The 27,632-nt window shown below is 36.2% G+C and overlaps 1 protein-coding gene across 3 annotated transcripts in view; it reads right to left on the bottom strand.

Annotated features, from left to right (window-relative positions):
• Window positions 1-26,444, bottom strand: part of LOC122217595 (A disintegrin and metallopeptidase domain 3-like) — a 112,275-nt gene extending 85,831 nt beyond the window's left edge. The window contains exons 1-4 of one of the 3 annotated variants that reach the window (XM_042934767.1): window positions 26,287-26,444; window positions 25,671-25,750; window positions 15,972-16,027; window positions 11,454-11,532 (exon numbers count right to left, since the gene is read on the bottom strand). In XM_042934767.1, coding sequence (XP_042790701.1) covers window positions 11,454-11,532; window positions 15,972-16,027; window positions 25,671-25,750; window positions 26,287-26,344 — 273 coding nt within the window. In that variant the 5' untranslated portion in view covers window positions 26,345-26,444. Of the gene's footprint in view, window positions 1-11,453; window positions 11,533-15,971; window positions 16,028-25,670; window positions 25,751-26,280 lie in introns of all 3 variants that reach the window. The other 2 variants (XM_042934769.1, XM_042934766.1) reach the window with 2 other exon arrangements.
• Between the last annotated feature and the right edge of the window lie 1,188 nt (window positions 26,445-27,632).

Below are 27,632 nucleotides of genomic sequence, written 5' to 3'. Positions count from 1 at the left end.
TGTTTCTTGTAAAGAATTTATGAAATTGGTAAACCCCCAGCCAGACGTATGAAAAAAAAAAAAAAAAGAGGACTCAGATAATTAAAATCATGAATGAAAGAGAAGAGATCACAACCAACACCACAGAAATACAATCATAAGAGAATATTATGAAAATTTATATGCCAACAAACTGGGCTCTTTGGAAGAAATGGGTAAGTCCCTAGAAATATACAAACTACCAAAGCTGAAACAGGAAGAAATAGAAAATTTGAACAGACCTATAACCAGTAAAGAAATTTAATCAGTAAGTAAAAACCTCCCAACATAGAAATGTCCAGGGTCAGATGGCTTCCCAGGAGAATTCTACCAGATATTTAAAGAGCAGATTGTCTTTTCCCCATTGTGTATTCTTGCCTCTGTGGTCATTGATTAATTGACCATATAATTGTGGGTTTATTTCTGTGTTCTCCATTTTGTTCCATTGATCTAGGTGTCTGTAATCTATGTGATCCATTGATCTATGTGTCGGTAAACACATACTTGAAGAAAAAGAAGATCTCAAATCCATAAACTAACTTCACACATCAAAGAACTAAAAATAGAAGAATAAACTAAGGCCAAAGTATCAGAAAGAGAGAAATAACAAAGGTCAGAGAAAAAATAAAGAAAATAAAAAGTAAAAAATTAAGAAAACAATAGAAAAAATCATGAAACTAAGAGTTGTTTCTTTGAGCAACTTGATAAACAAAATTGACAAACCCCCAGGTAGATTAAGAAAAAAGAGAAGACACAAATAAGTAAAATCAGATATGAAAGCAAAGATCAAAAGAGAATACTATTAATAATTATACACCAACAACTGGATATCATAGAAAATGGGCACATTCTTAGAAACATATGACCTACCAAAACCGAATCACAAAGAAACAGAAAATCTGAACAAACCTACAACTAGTATGGACTCTAATCAGTAATCAAAACTTCATAACAAAGAGAAGCCTAAAACCAAATGACATCACTGATGAACTCTCCCAAACACCTAAGTAAGAATTACAACAATCTTTCCCACACTGTCCCAAAAAACGTTAAACAGGAGGGAACATTTCCAAACTATTTTACGAGGCCATCATTACACTGATTTAAAAGCCATACACACAGTCCACAAGAAAACTACAAGTCAAAAGCCCTCATGAATACAGACACAAATTCTCAACAAAATACCAGTAAACCAGATCCAATGTAATCCAAAAAATGTAAAATTATTTTACATCAAGACCAAGTTAGATTATCCCTGCAGTGCTAGCATGGTTTAATGCACAAAAATCAATTAATTTGATAAACCATATTAACAGTGTAGAGGATAAAAATCACATGATCATCTGAATAATAGTCAGAGAAAGAATTTGCAAAATTCAACATACTTTCATAACAACTCTCAACAAACTAGGAATAGAAGGAAATTACCTCAAAATAATAAAAGGCTATTTATGAAATGTTATTTATGAAAATAACATTATATTCAACAGTGAAAAACTGAAAACTTTTCCTCTTAGATCAAGAACAAAGCAAGGATGCCCAATCTCACCAGTTCTATTCAATGTAGGACAGCAAGTTCTAGCCAGAGCAATTAGATTAAAAAATGAAATAAAAGGCATTCAAGTCAGAAAGGAAGAAGAAAAATTGTATTTGTTTGATGACGTGATCTCATATGTAGAAAACCTAAAGATTTTACATACACACACAAAAGAAATTCAGTAAAGTTGCAGGACACAAGATCAACATACAAAAAAATAAAATGAAAATAAAACCTTCCTTATCTAAAAGGAAAATTAAGAAAATAACCCCATTTGAAATCACACACACACACACACACACACACACACACACACACACCAATAAAATACCTAGGGATAAATTTAAGGCTAAATACTTGTACTCTGAAAATTACAAAGTATTAATGAAAGAAATTAAACAAGACACAAACAAATGGAAAGACATTCCATGTCCATGGATTGAAAGACTTAACATTGTTAAAATTGTTGAACAGACATTTCCCAAAGAAGATATACAAATGGCCAACAGGTATATGAAAATATACCCAACCCTGGTTATTAGGGAAATGCAAGCCAACACCACAATGAGATAACATCTCACACCTGTTAGGATGGCGATGATCATATAAAAATAGACAAGACTTGGCAAATGTAGAGAAACTGGAACTGTTGTACACCATTAGTGAGAATATTATATGGTGCAAGTTGCTATAGAAAACTGAGTGAAAGTTCCTCTAAAAATTAAAGGTAGAGGGGAGCCTGGGTGGCTCAGCCAGTTAAGTATCTGACTTAAGCTCAGGTCACGATCTCACATTTCTTGAGTTCGAGCCCTGCATCAGGCTCTGTGCTGACAGCTCAGAGCCTGGAGCCTGCTTCAGATTCTGTGTCTTCCTTTCTCTCTGCCCACCCCCCTTCAAAAATAAACATTAAAAAATTTTAAAATTAAAAGTAGAATTAGCATACGATCCAGTGATGTCATTTCTGTGTAGTTATTCAAAAGAACTGAAAATAGGATCATGAGGAGCTATTGATATTCCTGTGTTCGTTGCAGCACTATCCAAAAGAGACAAGATGTGGAAACTACCTAAAGGTCCACCAATAGATAGGTAGAGTTAAAAAATGTGATATATACATTTAATGGAATAATATTCAGCCTTAAATTAAATTCTGCAATATATGCAACATGTATGGACCTCAAGGACATTATGCTAAGTGAAATAAGCCAGTTACAGGAAGACAAATATTATGAGTCCTTTTATGTGAAATATTTAAAACATCCAAATTCATATCTCCAAAGACTGAAATGGTGCTTTCCAGGGACTGGGGAAATGTTGAAATGGACACTTACTAAGTAGTGAAAGTTTCAGTCAAGGGGTCCCTGGGTGGCTCAGTAGGTTAAGTGTCCAACTCTTGATCTAAGCTCAGGTCATGATCTCACAGTTCATCAGGGCTCTACACTGACAGCACAGAGCCTGCTTGGGATTTTCTCTCTCTCTCTCTCTCTCTCTCTCTCTCTCTCTCTCTCTCTCCCTCCCTCCCCAACTTGCACACTCTCACTCTCACTCTAAAAATATGTAAATAAACTTAAAAAAAAAGTTTCAGTCAAGCAAGATGAATAAATTCTAGTGGCTTCTATAAAACATCATACTTATGCTCAATAATAATGTAATGTATACATAAGATTTGTTAAGACCATAGAACTCATGTTAAGTATTTTTGCCACACAAAAATATATATAAATTTTGTTAATGTTTATTTATTTTTGCGAGAGAGAGAGAGAGACAGTGTGCAAGCTGGGGAGGGCAGAGAGAGAGACACACACACACAGAATCTGAAGCAGGCTCCAGGCTCTGAGCTGTCAGCACAGAACTCGACGCGGAGCTTGAACTCACAAACTATGACATCATGACCTGAGCCAAAATTGGACGCTTAACCGACTGAGCCACCCAGGTGCCCAATATAAATAAAAATTAAGAAAAAGAAATACGGCTGAAACTTTCACAAAATTAACAAATGGCATAAACATTTGGGTTCCGTGAGATGAGCAAACTGCAAAGGGAATGGACCCAAAATAACTCACAGGAACAAAAGATCACAATTAACAATTAACAAAACCAATAGAAATATCTTCAAAGTAACCAGAGAGCAATGTCACATAACCTATAGGGGAACACCAATTTGAATGACAGCAGATTTCACATCTGAAGTAATGAGGCTATAAAGAAACACTACAGCAATTTTCAAGTGCTAAAAAAAAAGTACATCAAAAAAAAAAAAAAAAGAAAAGAAAGAAAGAAAGAAAGAAAGAAAGAAAGAAAGAAAGAAAAAGAAAAGTACAGTCAAACATGAACTCTATGTATCTGGAAAATTTATCCTTTAAGAATGAAGGAAAAAGAGAGTCTTTCTCAGACAAAAGAAAACCAGGAGACTTTATTACTAGCACACATACCCTTAAAGAATATCAGAAAAGAATTCCAAAAGTGAAAGCTAATATCACAAAAAGACATGGAATTCAAGAATCTGGAAAACCAGAATAGATAAAAATAGCAGTAAGTATAGTGGACTATCGTTTCCCTCATGAGTTTCTTAAATCATATTTAGTAGTTGAAGCAAAATCATACAATATCATGTGACTTAAGATACAGATAGGGATATTTAGGCAATTATAACTTAAAAATGTAGAGGTTAAAGGAACCTACATAGAAATAATTTTTGATAATTCACTTGAAGTAGTAAAAATTCCACAATAGTAGACTATTATAAGTTATATATGTATATTGTAATATCTAGAGCAAATATTAAGAAAGTTGTTGGGGCACCTGGGTGGCTCAGTCGGCTGAGTGTCTGCCTTTGGCTCAGGTCATGATCTCCCTGTCCCTGAGTTCAAGCCCCGTGTCGGGCTCTGTGCTGACAGCTCAGAGCCTGGAGCCTGTTTCAGATTCTGTGTCTCCCTCTCTCTCTGCCCCTCCCCCACTCATGCTCTGTCTCTGTCTCTGTCTCTGTCTCTCTGTCAAATATAAATAAACATTTAAAAAATTTTTTAATAAAAAAGAAAAAAAGAAAAAAAGGAAATTGTAATAAGGAAAATACTTTAAAACCCTACAAATATATCACAATGTAATCCTAAAAATGTTCAAGTAATGCAGAAGAAGGCAATACGAGAGGAACAAAGAAATGAGAAACATAGAAAAGAAAACAAAAATATATGTACATTATGGCAAACAAAATCTCTAACATATAAATAATTACTTTAAATGTATGAGTATAGAAACATCAAATAAAATACCAGATGCTAGGATAGATGCGAGAAAAAAAACCCCACCATGGCCCAACTAAATATTTTCTATAGGAAATTTACTTCAAACAATAACATAGGTAGACCGAAATTAAAAGATGGAAGATTTATGTAATGAAAATATTTATAAAACAAAGAAGAATTGTAGAGAATAAGCTTAGGAATTCCCTGAGCCTGCACTGATGGGTTAACAAGGCATAAAGAATTACGAAGCCATAGGACACTCACACCCAAGTTTGGGTAAACAAGATTAAATAAATAAAAGCAGGGGGGCAGAGGCCCCAGTATAGAGAGAACGGGGCAAAGGCCCCAATATAGAACATAGGTATATGAAATAAACAAGATTAGGTAGTCAGGGCAGAAGCGCCCACCAACTTAGTACTATAGCAGAAAACTTAATACTTTCACAGAAAGGAAGGACCAAATTTGGTAAACAGGTAAATCGGGCTATAGACCCCTGTGGGTGAAGTTGCCCAGAGAGGAGCTAATTAACAAAAGAAAGGTGCCTTGTTGACCCTGAGGTTACTTGCTCTGTCTTTCTTGTCCCCTAGACCAGTTTAGGTAAACACAGGTGGTACCTCATGTCTGCTGTAAACATCCTTCCACTCCACAGCCCAGGGGCCAGGATTTTGTTTTGCATTGACCCAAACCCCTAACTCTGCATATCTTCAAAACCCCCTTTCCCTCATGTCCATGAGTTAATGTTCATAGTTTCATTTTCCCTTTGTGCACATCCATCATCATGTTTGTGAGCCTTCTGATCCTAATAAAAACGGAGCAAGGACCCTTAATCTGGGCTCTTGTCTTTTCCCAGACATTAGCCATCTCTTGCTTTCAATCCTATGTCCCGCTCTCTTGCTGGACAAGAAAGAACTCTAGACCCAAAGTCTATGACAAAGAATGGCTTTATTAATATCAGATAAAGTGGACTTACTAGCAAAGAAATCTACTAGGGACAAGGAGACTCACTGCATATTCATGAAAGCATTAATCCATCAAGAAGACATGGCAATCCTAAATGTATAGGCACCGAACAATAGAGCTTCAAAATATGTGAAGCAAACACTGATACAGCTAAAAGAGAAGATAGAAAAACAAAATAATAAATAATTCAATGCATTCCATTCAGTTATTGATAGTACTAGACAGAAAATCAGTAAAAATACAGAACTGAAACAGTGTCAATCAAAATGATCTATATGACATTCATGGAAGACTGCACCAACAATAGCGGAATACACATTTTTTCATAAGTATCTAAGAACACTTACCTACACACATAATATACTGGACCATAAAACAAACCTTCACAATTTAAAAGATCTGAAATTATACAGAGTACATTTTCTAACCATAATGAAATCAAACTAGAAATCAGTTGACAAGGACAACAGGAAAAATCTCCAAACACTTGGAAGCTGAACAATGCACTTTTAAAAAATACATGAGTCAAACAAGCCTCAAAGGAAATTAAAAAAAAATACATATACCCTTATTAAAATAAAAATACAACACATTGTTTCAGAATGCAGTAAAGCAGTGCTGAGCAGGAAATTTTAGCACTAAAATGCTTGCAATAGAAACAAAGGAGGTCACAGTTCGTAGAAATACAAGTGTTTTCCCCAACAAATAGAAAAGAAGCACAAAATAAACCCAAAGTAAGGTATAAGGGAGAAAGTAATAAACATAAGAGGTAAATGCTATGACATTGAAAATAAGACAATAGTATGGAAAAAGCAAGAAAAAAACTGGTTCTCTGATAAATTCAATAAATTGGAAAATCTCTAGCAGGACTGTTAAAGTTAAGAAGAGAGAAGACAGCAATTAATCATGTTACAACCAAAACATTCCTGTGGTCATTAAAAGGATAATAAGGACTGTGACATAATTACACCCATAAATTCCATACCTGAGATGGAATGGACCAATTCCTTAAAAAACACAAACCACCAAAACAATACATATGAAACAGATAAGGTATTTCCATAAGTATTAAATAAAGTGAGATGGTAATTAAAAATCTCCCGCCATACACATAAATAAATGTCCAGGGATTTCACTAAAGAATTTTACCAAATATCTTAAGAATGAACATGTACTTTAAAAACTTCTTCCAAAACACAGAAAAGAAGGTAATACTTCTCAATTTATTTTACGAGGCCAGTATCACTCTAATACAAAAATTAGACAGTCAGTACAAAACAAGAAAGCCACAGAGTCACAGACCAATATTTCTCATGAACTTTAACAACAACAAAACCAATAAATTATTAGCAAATAAACCCAGTCACCAATAAAAAGAATTATATAGCAGGACCAAGTTGTAGCTTTTCTAACTATGCGATACTGTTTTCAATATCTGAAAGTCAATCAGTGCAGTCCATCATATCAACAGGCTGAAAAAGATTTATGTGATCTTATCAACTGAGGCAGAAAAGGCATTTAATTGAATCAAATGCACATACTTTGATGTAAAACAGAGATCTTAGCAAACCAGAAATGGAGAATGTCCTCAACTTTGTAAAGAATATGTTTTAAAAACAACCCTACAATTAACATTATCCTTAATGGTAAAAGAGTAAATATTTTATCCTTAAGATTGGGACCAAATGAGGGTGTCTGCCCTCACTATTGTGATTCAACACAACTGGAAGTTGTAACAAGCACAGTAAGGCTAAGCAGAGAATAAAAGCACATAGATTGAAAATGAAACAGAAAAATGTTCATGTTTGTAAATGACAGGTCTATTTAGAGAATCACAAAGATCTACCAAACAAATGAAAACAAAACAAAAAGCCATCATAGAATTAATATGTAACTTCAGCAAGGTTGTAGGTTTGAAAATCAAAAGAATACAATTCTAGATAACAACAAATATATAAAAACTGAAATTGAAATACAATAGCATTTACAATTGCATCAAAGAAAACGAAATACTTTGGTATAAGCCTAAAAAACTACATACAGAATCTGAATGCTAAAATTACAAAATGCTAATAAAAGACACTTAACAAAAGATCAAATAAGTGGAGAGACTCGTTGCATTCATGGACTGGAAGACTCAACATAGTAAAGATGTCAACTACCCCCAAACTGATCTGTAGGTTTGACATAATGTCTATCATAATCCTAGCAACACCGTTTGTATACATATAGCAGGTTTTGTCTAAAGTTTATATGAAAAATTGGGGTGCCTGGGTGGCTCAGTCAGTTAAGCATCCAACTTTGGCTCAGGTCTTGATCTCATGGTTCATGAGCTCGAGCCCCGCATTGGTGCTGACAGTTCAGAGCCTGGAGCCTGCTTCGGATTCTGTGTCTCCCTCTCTCTCTGCCCTTCCCCTGTTCACACTCTGTCTCTCTCTCTCTCTCAAAAATAAATAAAAGATCAAAAAAATGTCTATCTGAAAAAACAAAATATCTGGAAGTCTAAAAATCTTTAAAAAATGAGAATAAGTGGGAAGAATCACTATAGTTTACACAAATGTTTAAGATGCAGGTAAACTAAAGACAGCATGATAGTGGCAGAAATATATATACACATAAAAGAATTGAATAGAATAAAGAACCCGGAAATATATACACAAAAATATGCCCCACTGACCTTCTCACAAAGATGCAAGAGCAATTCAATGCACAACCTCTGTCAAAAGAATGAAACTTGATTCAAATCCAATACCTAACATAAAGCTATATAAAAGTGAACATAGGGGCGCCTGGGTGGCTCAGTCGGTTAAGCGTCCGACTTCAGCTCAGGTCATGATCTCGTGGTCTGTGAGTTCAAGCCCAGCATCGGGCTCGGTGCTGACAGCTCAGAGCCTGGAGCCTGCTTCGGATTCTGTGTCTCCCTCTCTCTCTGACCCTCCCCCGTTAATGCTCTCTCTCTGTCTCAAAAATAAATAAATGTTAAAAAAAATTTTTTTAAAGTGAACATAAATGTAAATAAAACTATAAAACTTTTAGGAAACAAAAGCAGAATATTCAAGAACCAGGGATATATGGAGCTCCTAGGCTTGATAGCTAAACCACCATTAAAAAGGGAAAGTTGATAAATTAACCCTCATCAACATTAAAAACTTCTGACCAAAGAGATACCTTATGAACAGGCTGTAAAGACACATTACAGACTGGGAATAAATGTTGGCAAACTACACATCTGACAACAGATCTGTATTGAGAATATATAAATTGCTCAAAAATCAAGAGTAAAAACCAAGCAATCCAATTCAAAAATGGGTAAAAGACATTAATAGACATTTCACAGAAGGCAACAAATAAGTACATGAAAATATGTTCAACATCACTGGTCACTAGGAAAATACAAATCAAAATTACATCAGATAATCACTATACATCTATCACAATGGCTAATTTTTTTTAAATGTGATAATACCAAAGGTGACAAAAATGCAATCTTTATCTCTCATACATTGACAGTGTAAATGTAAAATGGTAGAGATGTTCTGAAAAACAGCTTAGTAATTTTTTTCTTAAAAATAAACTTACACTTACCATATGATCTGGCAATCATATTCCCAGACATGTATTCCAGAGAAATAAAAAATTATATCCACACAACGAACTACCCAGAATGTTCACAGAAACATTATTTTTAATAGCTAAATTGGAAACAATCAGAATTATCTCTCAATAGGTGAAGTGTGAAAACATCTAAACCTGGTGTGGGAATGTGGTTATTTAGAAATTCAAATTTTTAAATAGGTTTCAAGTGATTGAGATTTTCTATGATTTCTTCCCTCAATTTTGGTAAGTTGTCCTTTTCAAGGAAACAGTCCATTTCATCTAAACTATAAAATGTATTAGCATAAAGTTTTCCTAATACCCCAAAATATCATCTTATTTTCTGTATGACTAATCATATATCCTTTTATTCCTAATAGTGATGGAATTTTGTTTTGTGTTAGTTTAGCCTTACTAGGGGTTATTAATGCTGTTAGTCCTTTTAAAGAACTAAATTCTGGGCTTAAATTTTTTTTCTATTCATTTTCATTTTTCTATCTCATTGATTTCTACCCTTATATGCATTATTTCCTTCATCTACTATGTTTTATTTTTTATTTTTATTTAAAAAAAAAATTTTTTTTTTTTAACGTTTATTTATTTTTGAGGCAGAGAGAGACAGAGCATGAACGGGGGAGGAGCAGAGAGAGAGGGAGACACAGAATCGGAAGCAGGCTCCAGGCTCTGGCCATCAGCCCAGAGCCCGACGCGGGGCTCGAACTCACGGACCGTGAGATCATGACCTGAGCCGAAGTCAGACGCTTAACCGACTGAGCCACTCAGGCGCCCCTCATCTACTATGTTTTAACCCTTTGCAGAGTTTTGCATTTTGTATTGGAAGGCGATTAATTTAATGGCAACCTTCCTTAATCTTCTTGTTGCTAAGTTTTAGGCCTTGGGTAGGGAACTGGGGTGATAAGAGTATCTCTTACCCTAGAGTTTGGTCCTTCCTCCTAAGAATTAGCTTTTCTGGTCTCAGCTGAATGTCTAGGGTGTCAGCAAAGTCACCTTACTCTCTCTGGGCTGAAAATCCAACATCTCCCAATACTGTTTGACTGTTAGTATTATCTCCATTTTACTCTCTGCCCTTCAGTAGAGTTTTATCCAGCACATAGGCAGCCTAATCTTTAGTAAGGGACATAAGCATAACTCCCCTCCCCATAAAAAATCATACATCTGATGGCCCCTCTTCTCTGGTCCTGTGTCATGCCCTTTCCAGCTGCTTCAGCAGCACTGAACTCCAAATTCTTTGAGTTCTGCTTGGTTCCAACTCCCTATGCTCTGGTTAAGACTTTATCCTCAGTCAGAGGGCCAAGTTGAATATGACTCACTTTCTGGGCTTTCTTTTCTCTCAGAAAAACTTCCTGATCAGCCTATTGTCAAATGTCTCAAAATAGGATTCTCATGTATTTTGTTCTGCTTTCTAATTGCAAGTGGTGAAAAAGACAATGTACTAATGATTTTTATTTTCATCTTCTCTCAGTTGCAATGTAGCAGAAGAATCTTATCCTTCACTTGCATTTACTTCTTCCCAATCATCTGTTCAGACACACGCACGCACACACACACGCACGCACGCACGCACACACACACACACACATATCTCACAGACTAAAGCTAACTTTCTCACATACTTAAAATTTCTTGACTCCTATCTGCATTTTGGGAACAACACAAACTCATGTCTCACATGTGAACCTATTCAGATTCTGTAACCAATATGCTTTTGCATCCTCACTATCCCTTTCTATAAGGTGTTTCCACAAAGTAATTCCCACCACTTCCTCCACTGCTCACGTCCTATGAAATCTCAATTAAAATGATCTGTGTTTTGGGGTTTCTTATTCTTTGCTCCGTAACCCACTTTCTTTCTCAGACCTCTGATAGTTTAAACAACCTTTTTGGGTAAGGGATTCCTAAATTCCATATCTGAAAAGTAGTTGTTCTATTCAATCTGCCTTCATAGTAATTGTTACATTATATTTGGGTTTCTGATCTGTTTGCCCAATAATTCTGTGAGGTAGAAAGCATCCTTTTTCTTCCCACCAATGGCACCTTAGCTATATAAAAAACTGCAAATATACACAGCAGAAAGCAAAACTTACCTTTGTAAATGAAGAATCTGGATACAATACTCCTGATTTGTTGTATGCATACACCAGGAAATGAGGGTCTAAAAATGACCTAATTCAACCAAAGTAATAACATTTCATTGTAATAGTAACATTAACAAAAATAGAATCCTGATATTAAGCAATTTACTTTCAATTTTACAAGCTCAAATATCCAAAAATTAAATGGACTCATCTGTTGATTATCTAGTTTGCTGACAGTATATTGTGTATATAAGAAAAAATAATAAGCAGTATAATAATATCCGTAGGGACACCATAATGACATAGATTTATGTAGAGTAGAAACTAGGACTTCCAGATTCCCATGGCAAAGTTTTCTTTTACGTTCAATGATCAATAAAACTCATGTCATAAATATGTTAGTATTTGCTAACAAACAGCCATGGATTGGTAATAAAAAAATATATGCTTTTCCTGTCAGTTTCCATGAAATTATGCTTTGGTAAAAACAATCCCAGAATTCTCAATGCCTTAAAACAATGATTGTTCTTTACAAGTTTATTACAGAGTCAATTCCACACTACTTTCATTCTAGAACCTGGGTAAAGATATACCTCTTACCCCTGGAACATGCCTTTCTTGTAGCAGAAAGAGAAAAGGAAGTGTAGAGGCACACAATAGTTCTTAAAGACTTTGCTTAGAAGTGGAAGACCAGTGTTTTGCTCAAATTCTGTAAGCTAAATGATCTCTATAGATAAACCTCATATAAATGGTACTGAAGTTTAATCTTCTTACATAGAAGATAGTGATTCTTATGGAACAATCTGACACCATTATTTATTGCCAGGGTTTCTCAAGGATCCAAATATCAAGGGGCAGTTCAAGACCAGAATCAAGGAAGGACTAGAACATTCACAGAGTGTTTGCTTTCACCACTTCTCTTTCCAGACCTGCTTTATCATCTCTCATTCCTGACAGCTTTCCCTTTTCCTCAATTCAAATAACAAAACCACAGAGCTTCCCAGAAAAAAAGACTGGTATTCATCAGCTCATATTGTACATATATTCAAGGACACGCCAAGTCGCCTGGGTTGGTTTAGATGCAAGTACCTAGAACATGTGGCAAAAAAGCAGAGCCACATTTTAGTAACTAAGCATGTAAATGGAGGTGGTGGAAATGGAAATCCAGAATCATTTCCCAGGAAAAGGAATTTCAACAGGTTTCTGACAAGCACAATTAAAAGGATAACAGTTTAATTTACAAGTTTATTCATCCTTAGTAAAAATGTATACTTTTGCTTCTACACAAAACAATAAAAAAGTCTGCCTTAGTGAAGTAACAGAAATACAAATGATCATTCAAGGGAAAACAATATCCAATGTAAGGAAAATTAACAACAAAAGGGAAGAAGGCAAAACTTAAAAGCAAGTTCCTAAGGAAGTTGAAGAAATTGATTACAGAAAATAATCATTATTTCAAGAAAATTTAACAAGTTAAAAAGTTAATAAACTTTCAAAGGAGACCATTTCAGAGAAAAAAAAAGACACTCAAACTAAAATAATGACAGTTAAAAATAAATAATTCAATAAATGTGTCAAAGATACTTTGCTGAGAACAGAATTAGAGGCCTAGTCAATAAAGAGAACGAATGGCTGAATAAATAATAAATGAGATATATTTATTTGATTTATATATATTACATATGTATTTACAATCAATTAACTCATTCTGCACAAATCTGTATAAATGACTCTCAAATAAAAATGTTATGCAAAATGTTGCACAAAAAGCACAGCCTCAAAACCAGAACTACACATAATAACATAATAAGTATCTATTGCTCACACTTCTGGGTCAAGTACGAGTAGCCTTAGCAGTTCTGCTAATGGCGGCCAGGCTTGCTCAATGGTCTGGGATTCAGCTGAATGTTGGCTGATCTAGAGATGATTAGGGCACCTTGGCTGTGCCCCACCTGTCTCCATCGCCCAGAAAGTTGGCCCCAGCATATTTTCATGGGGATGGCAGACAAACAAGATGGAGAGCAGGAACGCAGGGGAGCTTTTTCAAACCTCCGTTTGAATCAAGTCAGCTAAACATCTTTTTGGCCAAAGTCAGTCACATAGCCACAGAATGGGCTACATGATTTGCAGGGCCCGTGGTGAAATGAAAATATGAGGTCTCTTGTTCAAAAGTATTAAGAATCTCAGGGCAGCAACAGCAGAGAATGAAACCATGTACAGGGCATGTCTAACCATAGTGTCCTGGGGGACCACATACCCATGAAATTGGCCTTGCATAAGTAAACTCATATCCAAGGGCTGGGAGTGGGGAGGCTGAGGTAGATGTATGTATTCTACCTCTTGATGACAGAAACTCAAAGTTATATGGCAAAGAGTGAAGATACAGGGAAAGGTAAAGAATTGGGGTCACTTTATTGGTCTACCATATTAAGATAAATAAATTATATAGAAGAGTACTGTGTCATTTGTGTCTATTTAAAGTAATAGTCAAAACATGGTGATTCTTAATCTCTAGGCATACAGATGAATGATAAAATTATGGCAGAAGAATATATATCAGTATCATAACTATGATTAGCACTGGGGAGTGAAAGAACTGAATATATCTAGGCATGGGAATAATAGATTTCACTATTATTTGCCACATATGCTTTTTAGAAAAATACATAAATAAAATGCTTGCATGTGTGTCATTCATAGTGATATATATTATTCTAAGAATTTTCCTTTTTTAATTTTTAATCAAAAGAAAAAAGTCAATATAGAAAAATTAAGACAAATATAAACTATGGACTTTGGGTGATAATGATGTGTCAATGTGGAGTCATCAAATATAATGAATGTATCACTCTGGTGGGGCATGTTGATAATGGGGAGGCTATACATGTGTGGGGGGGTGGGAGGCACAGGGTATACAGATACTCTCTGTACCATCTACTCAATTTTGCTGTGAACCTAAAACTTCTCTGAAAAATAAATACTCAACTGGAAATAAGAAACTACAAATAGCTGATAACTGTTTAGAGAAGATGTTTAGGGAAATACAAATTGACACGAAGATGTGATATAATATTTTAGCACATATTGCATGCTTTTGAAAATCTAAACTGCTACTTTCTTTCCAGAAACTGAAAATCTCTCTCAAAATCTTAATATAAAATGTGAGTAATAAAGAAGGTTGTTGTGAAAATTAAATTAGTTACTACATGCAAATTGCTTAGAAATACACCTGGCAAATGGCATGTGCTCCTTAAATGTCTGTTACTTTTGTTGTTGTTGTTGTCACTATTATTACTATTACTCATACTTCTTGTTACAGAAACCCATTTCTTAATACCAACCCTACAAAAGAAAACCTCTATTACATAAGAATTTACATACAAGGATGTTTACTGCAGTACTCTTAAGTGATAATTCCTTGAAATAACTTATGTGTCAATATTACATACTACAGAATGCTATCTATTAAAGAATGAGTTAAAATATATACATAGAGCCAGAAAATGAACATTATTAAATAAGACCTGCTAGCAGCAAAACTATTTCCAACTGTGTAAAAACAAACTTAAAAAAAATAGGTTTCTATATTTTTATTTAAGGGAAAGATGAAATTTAGATAGAAAATGGTAGAAGGGCACCTGGGTGGCTCAGTTGGATAAGCATCTGACTTAGATGCCGTGGATCATGATCTCACAGTTCAAGAGTTTAAGGCCTGCAACAGGCTCTCTACTATCAGCACAGAGTCTGCTTCAGGTCCCTCTCTTTGCCACTACACCCTGCTCAAAAATAATAAACATTTTTAAAATTTTTTAAATGTTTATTAATTTTTGAGAGAGACATAGTGTGAGTGGGGGAGGGGCAGAGAGAGAGGGAGACACAGAATCTGAAGCAGGCTCCAGGCTCTGAGCTGTCAGCACAGAGCCCGACGCGGGGCTCGAACTCACAGACCGTGAGATCGTGACCTGAGCCGGAGTCAGACACTTAACTGACTGAACCACCCAGGCACCCTAGTAATAAACATTTTTTAAAAAGAATAGAAAATTGTGGAAAGATACACATAAGATTATTAATACTGGTTTCCTCAAAGAGCAAAAGTGGGAAACAGAAAATTTAAGAGATTAAATTATATATTATACCAAGATAAGAAAAAAATTATGGCATAATATTTAGTTAAATGCTTAAAATCACATAAATATATAAAATGACATGAAGGCGAACAAAATTAAACAGGGACAAATAGAGTTATTCCTTTAATTATTGCTATTGTGGTTATATTTCAAGGAGTTACATAGAGTAATTTTAATTTACCTAATTACACATTAATATTTACATCATTAAATCAGAATTTGGCTCCAAAATTAAATTTAAAATCTCAAGATGAAGACTTGAAATTCTAATCTGACTTGAATCACAAAGATGTAACATGTTAAATATAATAGTCATGATCTTGTTTAGGCTCAATTTAGGGTAGTGATTGTAAAACTTGAAGAAACTGAAAAGTATATGAAAAGAAGAATGGCCACTTACTGTATTTCAAGATGGAGAGTATATGTTTTCCTGTCAATTTTGATGGCATACATGACCTACAGCAAAGTATTCAGAGAGAAAGTAATTAATAGAAATTTAAAATTCTTAAGTCAGAAGCCATAATTTTTTTAAATGTAAGTACTCTTTCGTACAAACATAGATGGTATCACACACGTCTCAAAATTATATATACATGTATGTTGCTATCTTTCTTCAATCTCATCATGTATGACAGAACGAATAATAATTAAATTTCACTAAAATTAAGGAGGGTAAATATATTTTAAAACTAAGAGCATTGGTCATTAGCATTTATTGTCATATGAAATTTTAATTTGAAATGGGTACATTTAGGAATGTTGGGTAATCTTTGAAGACACTTGAATTCATCTTTTTTTTAAATGTTTACTTATTTTTGAGACAGAAAGAGCACAAGAGGGGGAGGGGCAGAGAGCTAGAAGGAGACACAGAATATGAAGTCAGGCACAGAGCCTGACACAGGGCTTGAACCCACAAATTGTGAGATCATGACCTGAGCTGAAGTCGGATGCCTAACCAACTGAGCCATCCAGGCACCCCTTAATTATCTTCTTTCTACTTTGCAATTTCTAGCCCAAATAAATTAAAAATTAAAGAATATAACACAGTTATATATCCCCACAGGTTGTGGGGAGCTAAGATGGCAGAGTAGTAGGAAGACCCAAAGCTTGCCTTATCATTTGAACACAGATAAGTATCAAATCATTCTGACTACCCAAGATATCCATCTGAAAACTGACAGACCAAAACGCACAACTAGAGGGAGAGAAGAGACCACATTGTGGAAGGTAGGAGATGCAGAGACCTGGTTTCCGGGAAAATGGATTGCAGGTGCTACAGAGGGGAGGGAGACCTGGTTACAGAGAGAGGAGAGAGAGAGAAAGACAGAGAGAGGAGCACATAGGGGATCATACAAGGAAAACAATTCTCCCAAAGCCAATGACTGGAAAAATGAGACGGGTATTTTCCTGAGTTTTTACAACCAGCAAGGCTCAAAGACTGGAGTTTTAGAGTTTGCTCCTGTGGAGAAAGAGGGAAGATAGCCCGGGCTGAGACAATCTGAGGATCTCCCTAGGATGCACTGAGAGAGACAATTTCACCCTCTTGGACCACATCGGGGACAGGTGGCATTGCCTCTCTGGGGACAAAAGAGCTGGTGAGTGCCATTGGCCTCCCCTGCCCCTCAGCATAGGTGTGGGGACACCTGCTGACGGCAGCTAACCTGGACACCTGCTCTTTGCTGTGCTTTACTCCAAACTCCACACCCCTGCACTTTGATGGGACTGCCCTTCCGGGACAAACCTGCATCAGTACAAAAGCAGCGAGACTCCCCCACCAAAGGACCAGCACAGGTGCACACCAGGCCAGGTCCCTAAAGTTTGGAGTTTTAAAACTCAGCTGCCTGACTGGGATAGAGCCCAAAGTGCCCCACGCTGCTGGTGGGGCAGGTGGCCCAGACACAAACAGGGTCAAGACAGCAATCTGAGGGATGCCTGGGACACACAAAGGGAGATTGTTCACCCTTCTGGGAGGGCTTTCCAGACAGCAGCAGGTACAAACTCAACCTCTCCGGGGATGATGGAGCTGGCTAGAGCCATTATTCTCTCCCACTCCTCTGCATAAACTTAAGTAAGCAGTACAATGCCAACACTGGCAGCCTAAACCACTTACACCCCAACCCCCTACAGATGCTGCTTTTCTCAGGCAACTGTGCTTGAGACCAAGAGCAGTGAGCCTTTCCCCCAGAATACCAGTACCAAACCCCTGCATGCACTATGTCTACTGACCACAGAGTTATGCAAAGCTTCAGCTCTTGAAAATAGTATCAGGTCTCTTTCAATAAGCAGACCAGAGCACACCTAGTTAAAACTTGCCACATTCTGGCCAAGGTCCAAACACTCCCCACTGTAGGCAAGGAGAAGGTCTACCAAGGACTAACGTGAGGGAAAGAGCAGCCAAAACACAGCAGCAGAGTGGATACAGCATACACCAGAGACACTTCCTGAAGTGCCAGGCCCTGAACAATATATAACTTCTTCTTCATAAAGCCATTACTCTTAGGAGCAAGAAACATAACAGAAATCCTAACACACAGAAGAAGACAAAGACCTAGACAAAATGCCAAGATGAAGGATTTCATCCCAAAAGGAAACAACAAAAGGTCATACCCAGGGATCTAATCAAAACAGATATAAACAATATGCCTGATCCAGAATTTAAAGCAACAATCATAAAGATACTCACTGAGCTTGAGAAAAGCAGAGAAGACACCAGGGAGTCCCTTACCACAGAGATAAAAGACCTAAAAACTAGTCAGGCCAAAATGAAAAATGCAATAACTGAGATGCAAAACCAACTGGATGTAATGACCACAAGGATGGAAGAAGCAGAGGAATGAATGATACAGAAGATAAAATTATGGAAAATAATGAAGCTGAAAAGAAGAGGGAAAGAATACAACACAGGTCCTCTTTTCAGAATAAAGGAAGCATCCCTAAGCTATCAGAAGTGCTACCCACAGACTTCTCCCTGTTCTCTTTGGGAAATTGCCTCAGCTAAAAAGTCACACCAAGTCACAATTTCCAAGTTAATGAGAAGCCCAACTCCAGATCTTGATAGACCATGCCAGCTTCGCACTTTGCTGAGACTCAGTTGAGTCTCTGTCTCCCCATTCCTGCTTCCTCCCGTCCTGTCCACAGAGGCTCATCAAAAGAGCATACCCTAATAAACTGCCTTCACAGGAATTTTCTCAAAGACTGCATCCCAAAGAATACAATCTGTGACATAATCATAAAACATAACACGTTCTTCATGGCATAACATACAGTTAATGCCAGAAATTTTCCCACATTTGCAAAAACATGAATTTTGTCACTGGTTGCAGTTTTCTGCATAAGTCATTTTAAAGCTTGTATAGTGTTCAGTCTTTTGTAACCCTACAGCTCTTGAAATAGGTGTGTTGAAATCTCCCCCAAATTTTGTGATGTTTCTTTCTCATTTTTCTGCCTTAGTTTTTTGTCTTAGGAGCTCTGTTGTTAGGTACAAACACATTTAGTATGGTGGTATCTTCAGGATAAATCAATCACGTTATTATTAAGGTAACTTTTATCTCTAGAAATACTTCTTTATCTGATATTATTATAGTTGCACCAGCTTACTTATGATATTTCAGGTTTTTAAAAATGTTTTTTAAAAAATGTTTCATAATCATTTAAAATTTAAAGATGCATTCTGAGGATAAAATCAAGTTTCAATTTTCAGAGATGTACTAACATAAAGATGCCTCTCAAATAATTTATTTCACAATAGGCATTGTTAACGGCAATTGTCTAGATGCAAACTAAATGGAAAACAAATTGATTTAAGTACTACTTCTTTAGTAGCTCTCCTCTTTCTATTGTTGAGAATAAATCTGTATAATTTGCCTTCTACATTCTGGATATTAGATAGGTAATGACATCACCATATATCCAAGGTACTCGAAGCAAAAATATGGTCTATGTAATAGCTGGTCTCTCTGTCTTACCATTTAAACCCTACTTTTTTAATTTTTATTTTCTTAATTTTTTATATTTTAAATTACTGAATAAAATGGAAATAATAGACACTCCTGTGTTAGTCTGATCCTAAAATGGAATGCTGTAATGTGTAAAACATTAAGGATGATTTAGTTACAGATGGCTTTGGTTGGTGCTGTCCTTGTTCCCTGGATCCATTTAAGCACATTGAGACTATTCTATTCCAAAGAGGAGTATTATATGTGTATTTGGTGAATATGTATGTGTGAATGTGGAATAATTATCTGAGATGTTCTTTTGGATACATTCACTGATATTTGAAGTATGTTAGTGTGGTAGGTTAATTTAATAAAGTTTTCTAGTATTCACACATCCTTCAACAGAGAGAAAATCTACTTGGTCATAAAGTTCTACAATTATTTGCTACTTTTACTTTTTAAATATTTTAGTTAAGTGATTTAAGAACCTGTCATTTCCTTTTCTGATACTTTATTTGATCTCTATCAAAGGTACATTAATATTTTAAAGCATTATTAAGTGATCTGAAGAATTAACTTATGTTCTTCTCGTGTTCTAGTCTCTGAAAAAGGCACATCATCTTTCCTTGAATATTGTCCAAAAACTTAAAACCATTTGACTAGTAAGATTTTCTGGCAATTTATTTAAATTATTAATTCAAATAACTTCATGATTATAAATATAATCTATAAGCAGATATTGTATTTCTATCTGAGTCAAAAAATGTATTTGGGAAAGAAAAAAGAAAACCAAATATCAAGATTGCAGACTTATACCAAACCTATAAATAATTACAAAAATTAAAAATATGAGTGTGCATATATCTAAAAACTAATTCAGTTCAAATTTACTATCTTTAGAAACTGAGATAGACTTTCATTCACCTTCTCAACAATTCTCTGTGCTATCTATGAGTCCCAGAAGAAGAGAAAGGGGGGAAGAAAATTTATTTGAAGAAATAATAACTGAAAACATCCCTAATCTGGGGAAGGAAACAGATATTCAGATCCAGGAAGCACAGATAACTTCCAGCAAAATCAACAAAAGCAAGCCAACACCAAGACATACCATAGATTTGCAAAACATAGGGATAAAGAAAAAATATTAAAAGTAGAAAGACAAAATAAGTCCTTATTTTAAAAGGGAAGACCCATAAAGCTAGCTAGAGATCTCTCCACAGAAAGCCTTGGCAAGCCTAAAGGGAGTGGCATGATATATTCAAAGTGCCAAATGGGAAAAATCTGCAGCCAAGAATACTTTATCCAGCAAGGCTATCATTCAGAATAGAAGGAAAGATGAAGAGTTTCCCAGACAAACAAAACCCCAAGGAATTCATGACCACTAAACCAGCCCTGCCAGAAATATTAAAGGATACTCTGTGAGTGTAAAGGAGAGACAAAAAGGGACAAAGACAAGGATCAGAGAAATCACCAGAAACAACACAAAACAAGTAATAAAATGGCAATAAATATATATCTATCAATAATTACTCTGAATGCAAGTGGACTAACTGCTGCAATCAGAAGACATAGGTGTCAGAATGGAAAATAAAACAAGACCCATGTATATGGTGCTTTCAAGAGACTAATATTAGGACTAAAGACACCTGCAGAAGAAAAGTAAGGGGGTGGAGAAATATTTATCACCCAAATGGATGTCAAAAAAAAAGCTGGAGTAGCATTACTTAGATAAACTAGATTTTAAAAGAAAGAATGTAACAAGAGACAATGAAGGGTACTATATCATCATAAAGGAAACAATCCAACAAGAAGATATAACAATTGCAAATATTTATGCACTCAACATGAAGGCATCCAAATACATAAAACAATAAGAAACGTAGAGGAACTAATTGATAATAATGCAGTAATAGTAGAACACTTTTAACACCACACTTACATCAATGGGAAAATCATCTAAATAGAAAATCAACAAGGAAATAATGGCTTTGAATGACACATTGGGTGAGAGGGACTGAAGAGATATATTCAGAACACTCCCTAAAACAGCAGAATATACATTCTTTTCAAATACACATGTAACATTCTCCAGAACAGATCTCATATTAGGTACAAATCAGGCCTGAATACAAAAATCCTCAAACCATATCATGTGCCTTTTCTAACCACAACACTATGACCAGAAGTAAACCACAAGAAAAATGTGGAAAGAGCACAAATACATGGAAGTTAAAGAATATGCTACTAAACAATGAATCAGTCAACCAGAAAAGCAAAGAAGAAATGAAAAAAAAAAAAAAAAACATGGAAACAAATGAAAATGAAAATACAATGATCCAAAACCTTTAGGAGCAGCAAGAGTGGTCCTAGGAGGGAAGTACATGACAATACAGGCCTACATCAGGAAGCAAGAAAAATCTCAAATAAACAACTTAACCTTACACTTAATGGAGCTAGAAAAAGAATAGCAAATGAAGCCTAAAGCCAGCAGGAGGGAAATAATAAAGATTAGAGCAGAAATAAATGATACAGAAATTAAAAAAAAACAAAAACAAAAAACAATAGGTCAATGAAAACAAGAGCTGGTTCTTTAAAATTGATAAACTTCTAGTCAGGCTTATCAAAAGAAAAGAGAAAAGAACCAAGTAAATAAAAATAGAAATGAGATTATAAAAATAATAACCAACACCACAGAAATACAAACAATTATAAGAGTACTATGAAAATTTGTATGTCAACAAATTGGGACAATCTGGAAGAAATGGATAAATTCCTAGAAACATCTAAACTACCAAAACTGAAACAGGAAGAAACAGAAAACTTTAACAGACCAATAACAAGCAAAGAGATTGAATTAGTAAACAAAACACTCCCAACAAAAAACCAGATGGCTTCACAGGAACACTCCCAACAAAAAAAACAGATGGCTTCGCAGGCAGATCATACCAAACATTTAAAAAGAGTTAATACCTATTCTTCTCAAACTATTCCAAAACATGGAGAAGAAAGAAAAACTTCCAAATTCATTCTATGAGCCAGCATTACCCTGGCTCATACCAAAATCAGATACCAAAACCAGATAAAGACTCAACTTAAAAAGAGAATTATAGGCCAATATCTCTGATGAACATGGATGTAAAAATGCTCAATAAAATTCTAGCAAACCAAATCCAACAAAACATTAATCATTCACCAAAATCACGTGGGATTTATTTCTGGGCTGTAAGGATGGTACAATGTTCACAAATCAGTCAACATGATTAATAAAATGCCACATTAATAAAAGAACCATATGATCATTTCAATAGATACAGAAAAAGCATACAACAAAGTACAATATGTATTCATGATAACAACCCTCAACAAAGTAGACTTAAAGGGAACATACCTCAACATCATAAAGGTCATATATGACAAACCCACAGCTAATTATCATCCTCAAAGGGGAAAAACTCAGAGCTTTTCCTCTATGGTAAGGAACAAGACAGAGATGTCACCCTCACCACTGTTATTTAACATAGTACTAGAAGTCCCAGCCTCAGCAATCACACAACAAAAAGTAATAGGAGGCATCCAGATTGGCAAGGAAGAACTAAATGTTTCATTATTTGCAGATGACATGATTATCTAGATAGAAAAACCTACAAGATGCCACCAAAAAACTGCTAGAACTGACACATACATGAATTCAGTAAAGTCACAAGATACAAAATCAATGTACAGAAACCAGTTGCATTTCTATATACCAATAATGAAGCAGCAGAAAGAGAAATTAAGAATCCATCCCATTAATTTAAATGAAATTTAGCACCCAAAACAATAAGACACTGGGAATAAACCTAACTGAAGAGGTGAAAATCCGGTACCCTGAAAATTATAAAACACTGATGAAAGAAACTGAAAACATCACAAAGAAATGAAAAGATATTTCATACTCATGGATTAGAAGAACAAATATAAAATATAGTCTATACTACCCAAAGCAATATACACATTCAACGTAATCTCTATCAAAACACCAATCACATTTTTCACAGATATAGAATGAACATTCCTAAAATTTGTATGGACCACAAAAAACACGAATAGCCAAAGCAACCTTGAAAAAGAAAAGCAAAGCTGGAGGCATCACAATTCCAGGCTTCAAGTTATATTACAAAATTAGAGTGATCAAAACAGTATGGTACTGACACAAAAATAGACACGTAATCGATGGAACAGAATAGAAAACCCAGAAATAAACCCACAATTATATGGCCAATTTATTCAACAAAATAGGAAAGAATATCCAATGGGAAAAGGTCTCTTCAATGATGTTGAGAAAACTGGATGGCAATATGCAAAAGAACAAAACTGGACCACTTTCTTACACCATACACAAATATAATTTCAAAATGTGTTAAAGATCTAAATGTGAGACCTGAAACCATAAAGATCCCAGAGGAGAGCACAGTAATTTTTTCAACTTTGACTAAGTTCTTTCTAGATATATCTTCTGAGGCAAGGAAAACAAAATTAAATTCATCAAAATTAAAAGCTTCTGCACAATGAGGAAGACCAACAAAACTAAAAGGCAACATACAGAATGAGAGAAGATATTGCAAACGACATATCTGATAATGGGTTAGTAACCAAAACATAACAAGAACTTAAACCCAACACCAAAAAAGCAAACAATTCAATTTAAAAATGGGTAGAAGACACAAATAAACATTTCTCCAAAGAAGACATCCAGATGGCTAACAGACACATGAAAAGATGCTCAACATCATTCATCATCAGGGAAATGTAAATCAAAACTACAATGAAATAGCACCTCACACCTGTCAGAACGGCTAAATGGCTAAAGAAACAACATATGTTGGCCAGGATGTGGACAAAGAGGAATCCTCTTACACTGTTAGTAGGAATGCAAACTAGTACAGCCACTGTGGTAAAACAGTATGGAGTTTCCTCAAATAGTTAAAACTAGAACTACCCTATGATCCAGGAAATGTACCACTAGTTATTTACCCAAAGAATGCAAAAATACGATTTCAAAGAGATACAAGTACCCCAATGTTTATACCAACATTGTCTACAATAGTCAAATTATGGAAACACCCCAGTGTCCATTGATGATGAATGCATTAAGGTGATACAGACACACACACACACACACACACACACACACACACACACACACTGGAATATTACTCAGCCATAAAAAAGAATGAAATCTTGCCATTTGCAAGGACATGGATGGAGCTAGAGAGTATTAAGCTAAGCAGGTCAGTCAGAGAAAGACAAATGCCACATGATTTCACTCATGTGGAATTTAAGAAAAAAACAAAAGAGCAAACTGGGAGGAAAAAAGAGAAAAAAGGGCAAAACCAAGAAACAGACTCTTAACTATAGAGAACACACTGATGGTTATCAGAGGGGGAGGAGGGGAGAGATGGGTAAATCGGTGATGGAGACTAAGGAGTGCACTTGTAGGAGTACCAGGTGTTGGATGTGAGTGTTGTATCACTAAATTTACACCTGAAGCTAATATTACACTGTATGTTAACTACCTGGAATTTAAATACTTAAAATATAAATAAGAAAAAATAATGGGCACAAATAATATATATGTTACACAAATGTCAGAAATTATACTTAATGAATTATTCATAAAAATCATGCTAATATTAAAAGAGCTTTACCATTGAAAAAACATTCTGTGCTACCTAGATTTGACAATGTACATGCTTTATTTTAATCATATGAAAAATAACAGTACTTGCATTTTAACAAAGATTTATATATGTATATATGAGCAAATATAGGCATTCTTTATATATTGTCATTTTAAAATGACAAGATAAATTTTATCATGACCTCACTTATACAGAATATTTAAATGTCCATATTTTCTAGACAAAAAGTCCAGTAGACTGTATATAACATTTTGTGTGATAAGGATTTGGGGCACTTTTTTCTGAGTCTGTGTTTTAAAAATATTTCATAATGTTCATTGGGAAATGAAGAAAAATCAAGATACCTGCTTTCATTCAGACAAAATGACACTTTAACACAGCAATTAGAACACAAAATTTCAAAGGAATATATGCATGGGCTGATTTGGGTCACGTAGTCCAGTAAAAATAAAGCACTCAAAAAAGAAGTGATTTCTTAATTACATGCGTTTCTGAAACTTCACCCTCGGTGTTTGTCTCTATCTTCCGTGGCACTGTAATTTGTAGAAGTGATGTTTCAGGATCTGCAGTAAGGAAAACGCCTGTAAGCATTCCCCAGTGCTTGCCAGCATCCTTATTCTTCACTGGTCCTGCCACTTCACATCACTCTTTGAACTTCCACGAACTCATACACACACACACACACACACACACACACACACACACACGCAGGTACGCTCCCACCACGGAATCAGACTTTGTGCATTCCAGAAGAGGCTACCTAGAAATGGGACGTGACCCTACCACCTTCCAGAGACACTTTGGGATTTGCTAACCTCCGCCCCAATAGGTGAAGAAGAGCTGCTCTGGGGACCCCACCTCCCAGAAGCTGCTCGCCCCCTCCTCCAAGTGCAGGGTCAGGCACGTGAGGACAACTGTCCCGGTCCTGTTCTGAGCCCTCCCAGCAGCAGGCCCCGCAGGACTCTGACTCTAGGCGGGCTCTGACAGGACGCAGGGCTCCCCCCAGCCGGGCACAGGGTCCTGGAGCAAGCTTCTGGAGCCCGCCACGCCCACAGGCTCTGTGACAGGTGACCCTCTACGGAGCAGGTCCTACACTCACGATGGCCGGCGGAGGTCAGCCGGCCCAGGCCTGAGAGGATCAGCAGGACAGGCAGCATTGCGCGTCCTGCCGGCCTTGCCACGGTGATGGCGGTTGGCTGCGGAATGGCGGCCGCTCGCGCGCTTGGCCCTGAGCTCCGGGCCTGCAGGGAGTAGGGGCGGCGCGGGCGGCGGGGCGGTGGGGTGACGGGGCGATGGGGTGACGGGGCGATGGGGGGAGGGGCACGCGGCTGATCAGCCCGCCCCGCCCCTTCTGCTGACACGCAAGCACAGCCACAGTCCCGGCGCCCACCCACCGCCCTCTGTGCTGTGGAGGCACATGGCAACCTGACCGGTGCCCACGTGGGCTTGGGTTTGGGCTTTATTTTCCAAACGCGGACATTTGAAACTCATTTAGGGATTACGTAAGAGTCATAAAGTAAAGTTTTCTCCTCTGGAAATGGACCGTCTACTGGTGAAGTGCTTGGCTGTGTCAATAGTCCACGTGATCGTTTTCTGGCACAATGGCTGAATTACTGTAGTGAAGAAAAAAATGGAAATTCACAATATGGTTAGTAGCAGACGGTTGCCTGTTTCAACCGTGGCTACAGCCAGAGTTCTATTTAAGTCTTAGGTAGAAACAAATATACACACGTGCACGCACGTAAAAAAATGTAAAAAATATAATCTAAATCGATTTTTCTATCCTTAATTTGTTTCTTAGAAAACTCTTTGTTTAAGGAAACTAAATAAAAAGTTAAATATGAAATGAGTGTACATATGTGTTTTAATCCCTTGACATGAGTTAGCAATTTAAGTATCAGACCAAAAATAAAAACAAAAAACAATGTACAACTATTAAATGATCCTGTAAGAATTACTTTATTTTTCCATTATTTATTCCATGGTGTAGAACTTGAGTCCTTAGGAAAATATGTAACTAGTAAAAGGTTAAATGTAAACTTTTTTCCCCATCAGTATGACATTGACAGAACTTTAATTTTTTGTCTTAATATGCAAGTTGATGACCTGCATAATTTCGATTTTACAAGGACATTTTCACCAACCAATTCTTGAGTTGTCCTTTCATGGGATACTTCTGATCACTGTTATGCCCAGAATTCATGTTCCCCAAATACCGCCAGGGAGCCGAGTCCGATGTAAAAGCAAAAGAGCCTTTATTCGAGCTAGCTCAAGCTCAATCCCCTACCTGCACCGAGGCAGCGGTGAGATACCAGAGAGAGAGAGCGAGTTTCAAAAGCACAAAGGTTTTATTGGGGCCTAGGGGCAGTTGGTGAGGTAATGGCTATGGCCTCAGCCGATTGGCTGGGGAAGGGTCCGAGGGTCCCAGTTCGGTTAGGCAGGTGG

Source organism: Panthera leo, chromosome B1 (assembly GCF_018350215.1).
Source record: "Panthera leo isolate Ple1 chromosome B1, P.leo_Ple1_pat1.1, whole genome shotgun sequence".
NCBI lineage: Eukaryota > Metazoa > Chordata > Mammalia > Carnivora > Felidae > Panthera > Panthera leo.
This window is presented reverse-complemented; position numbering and strand designations above follow the sequence as displayed.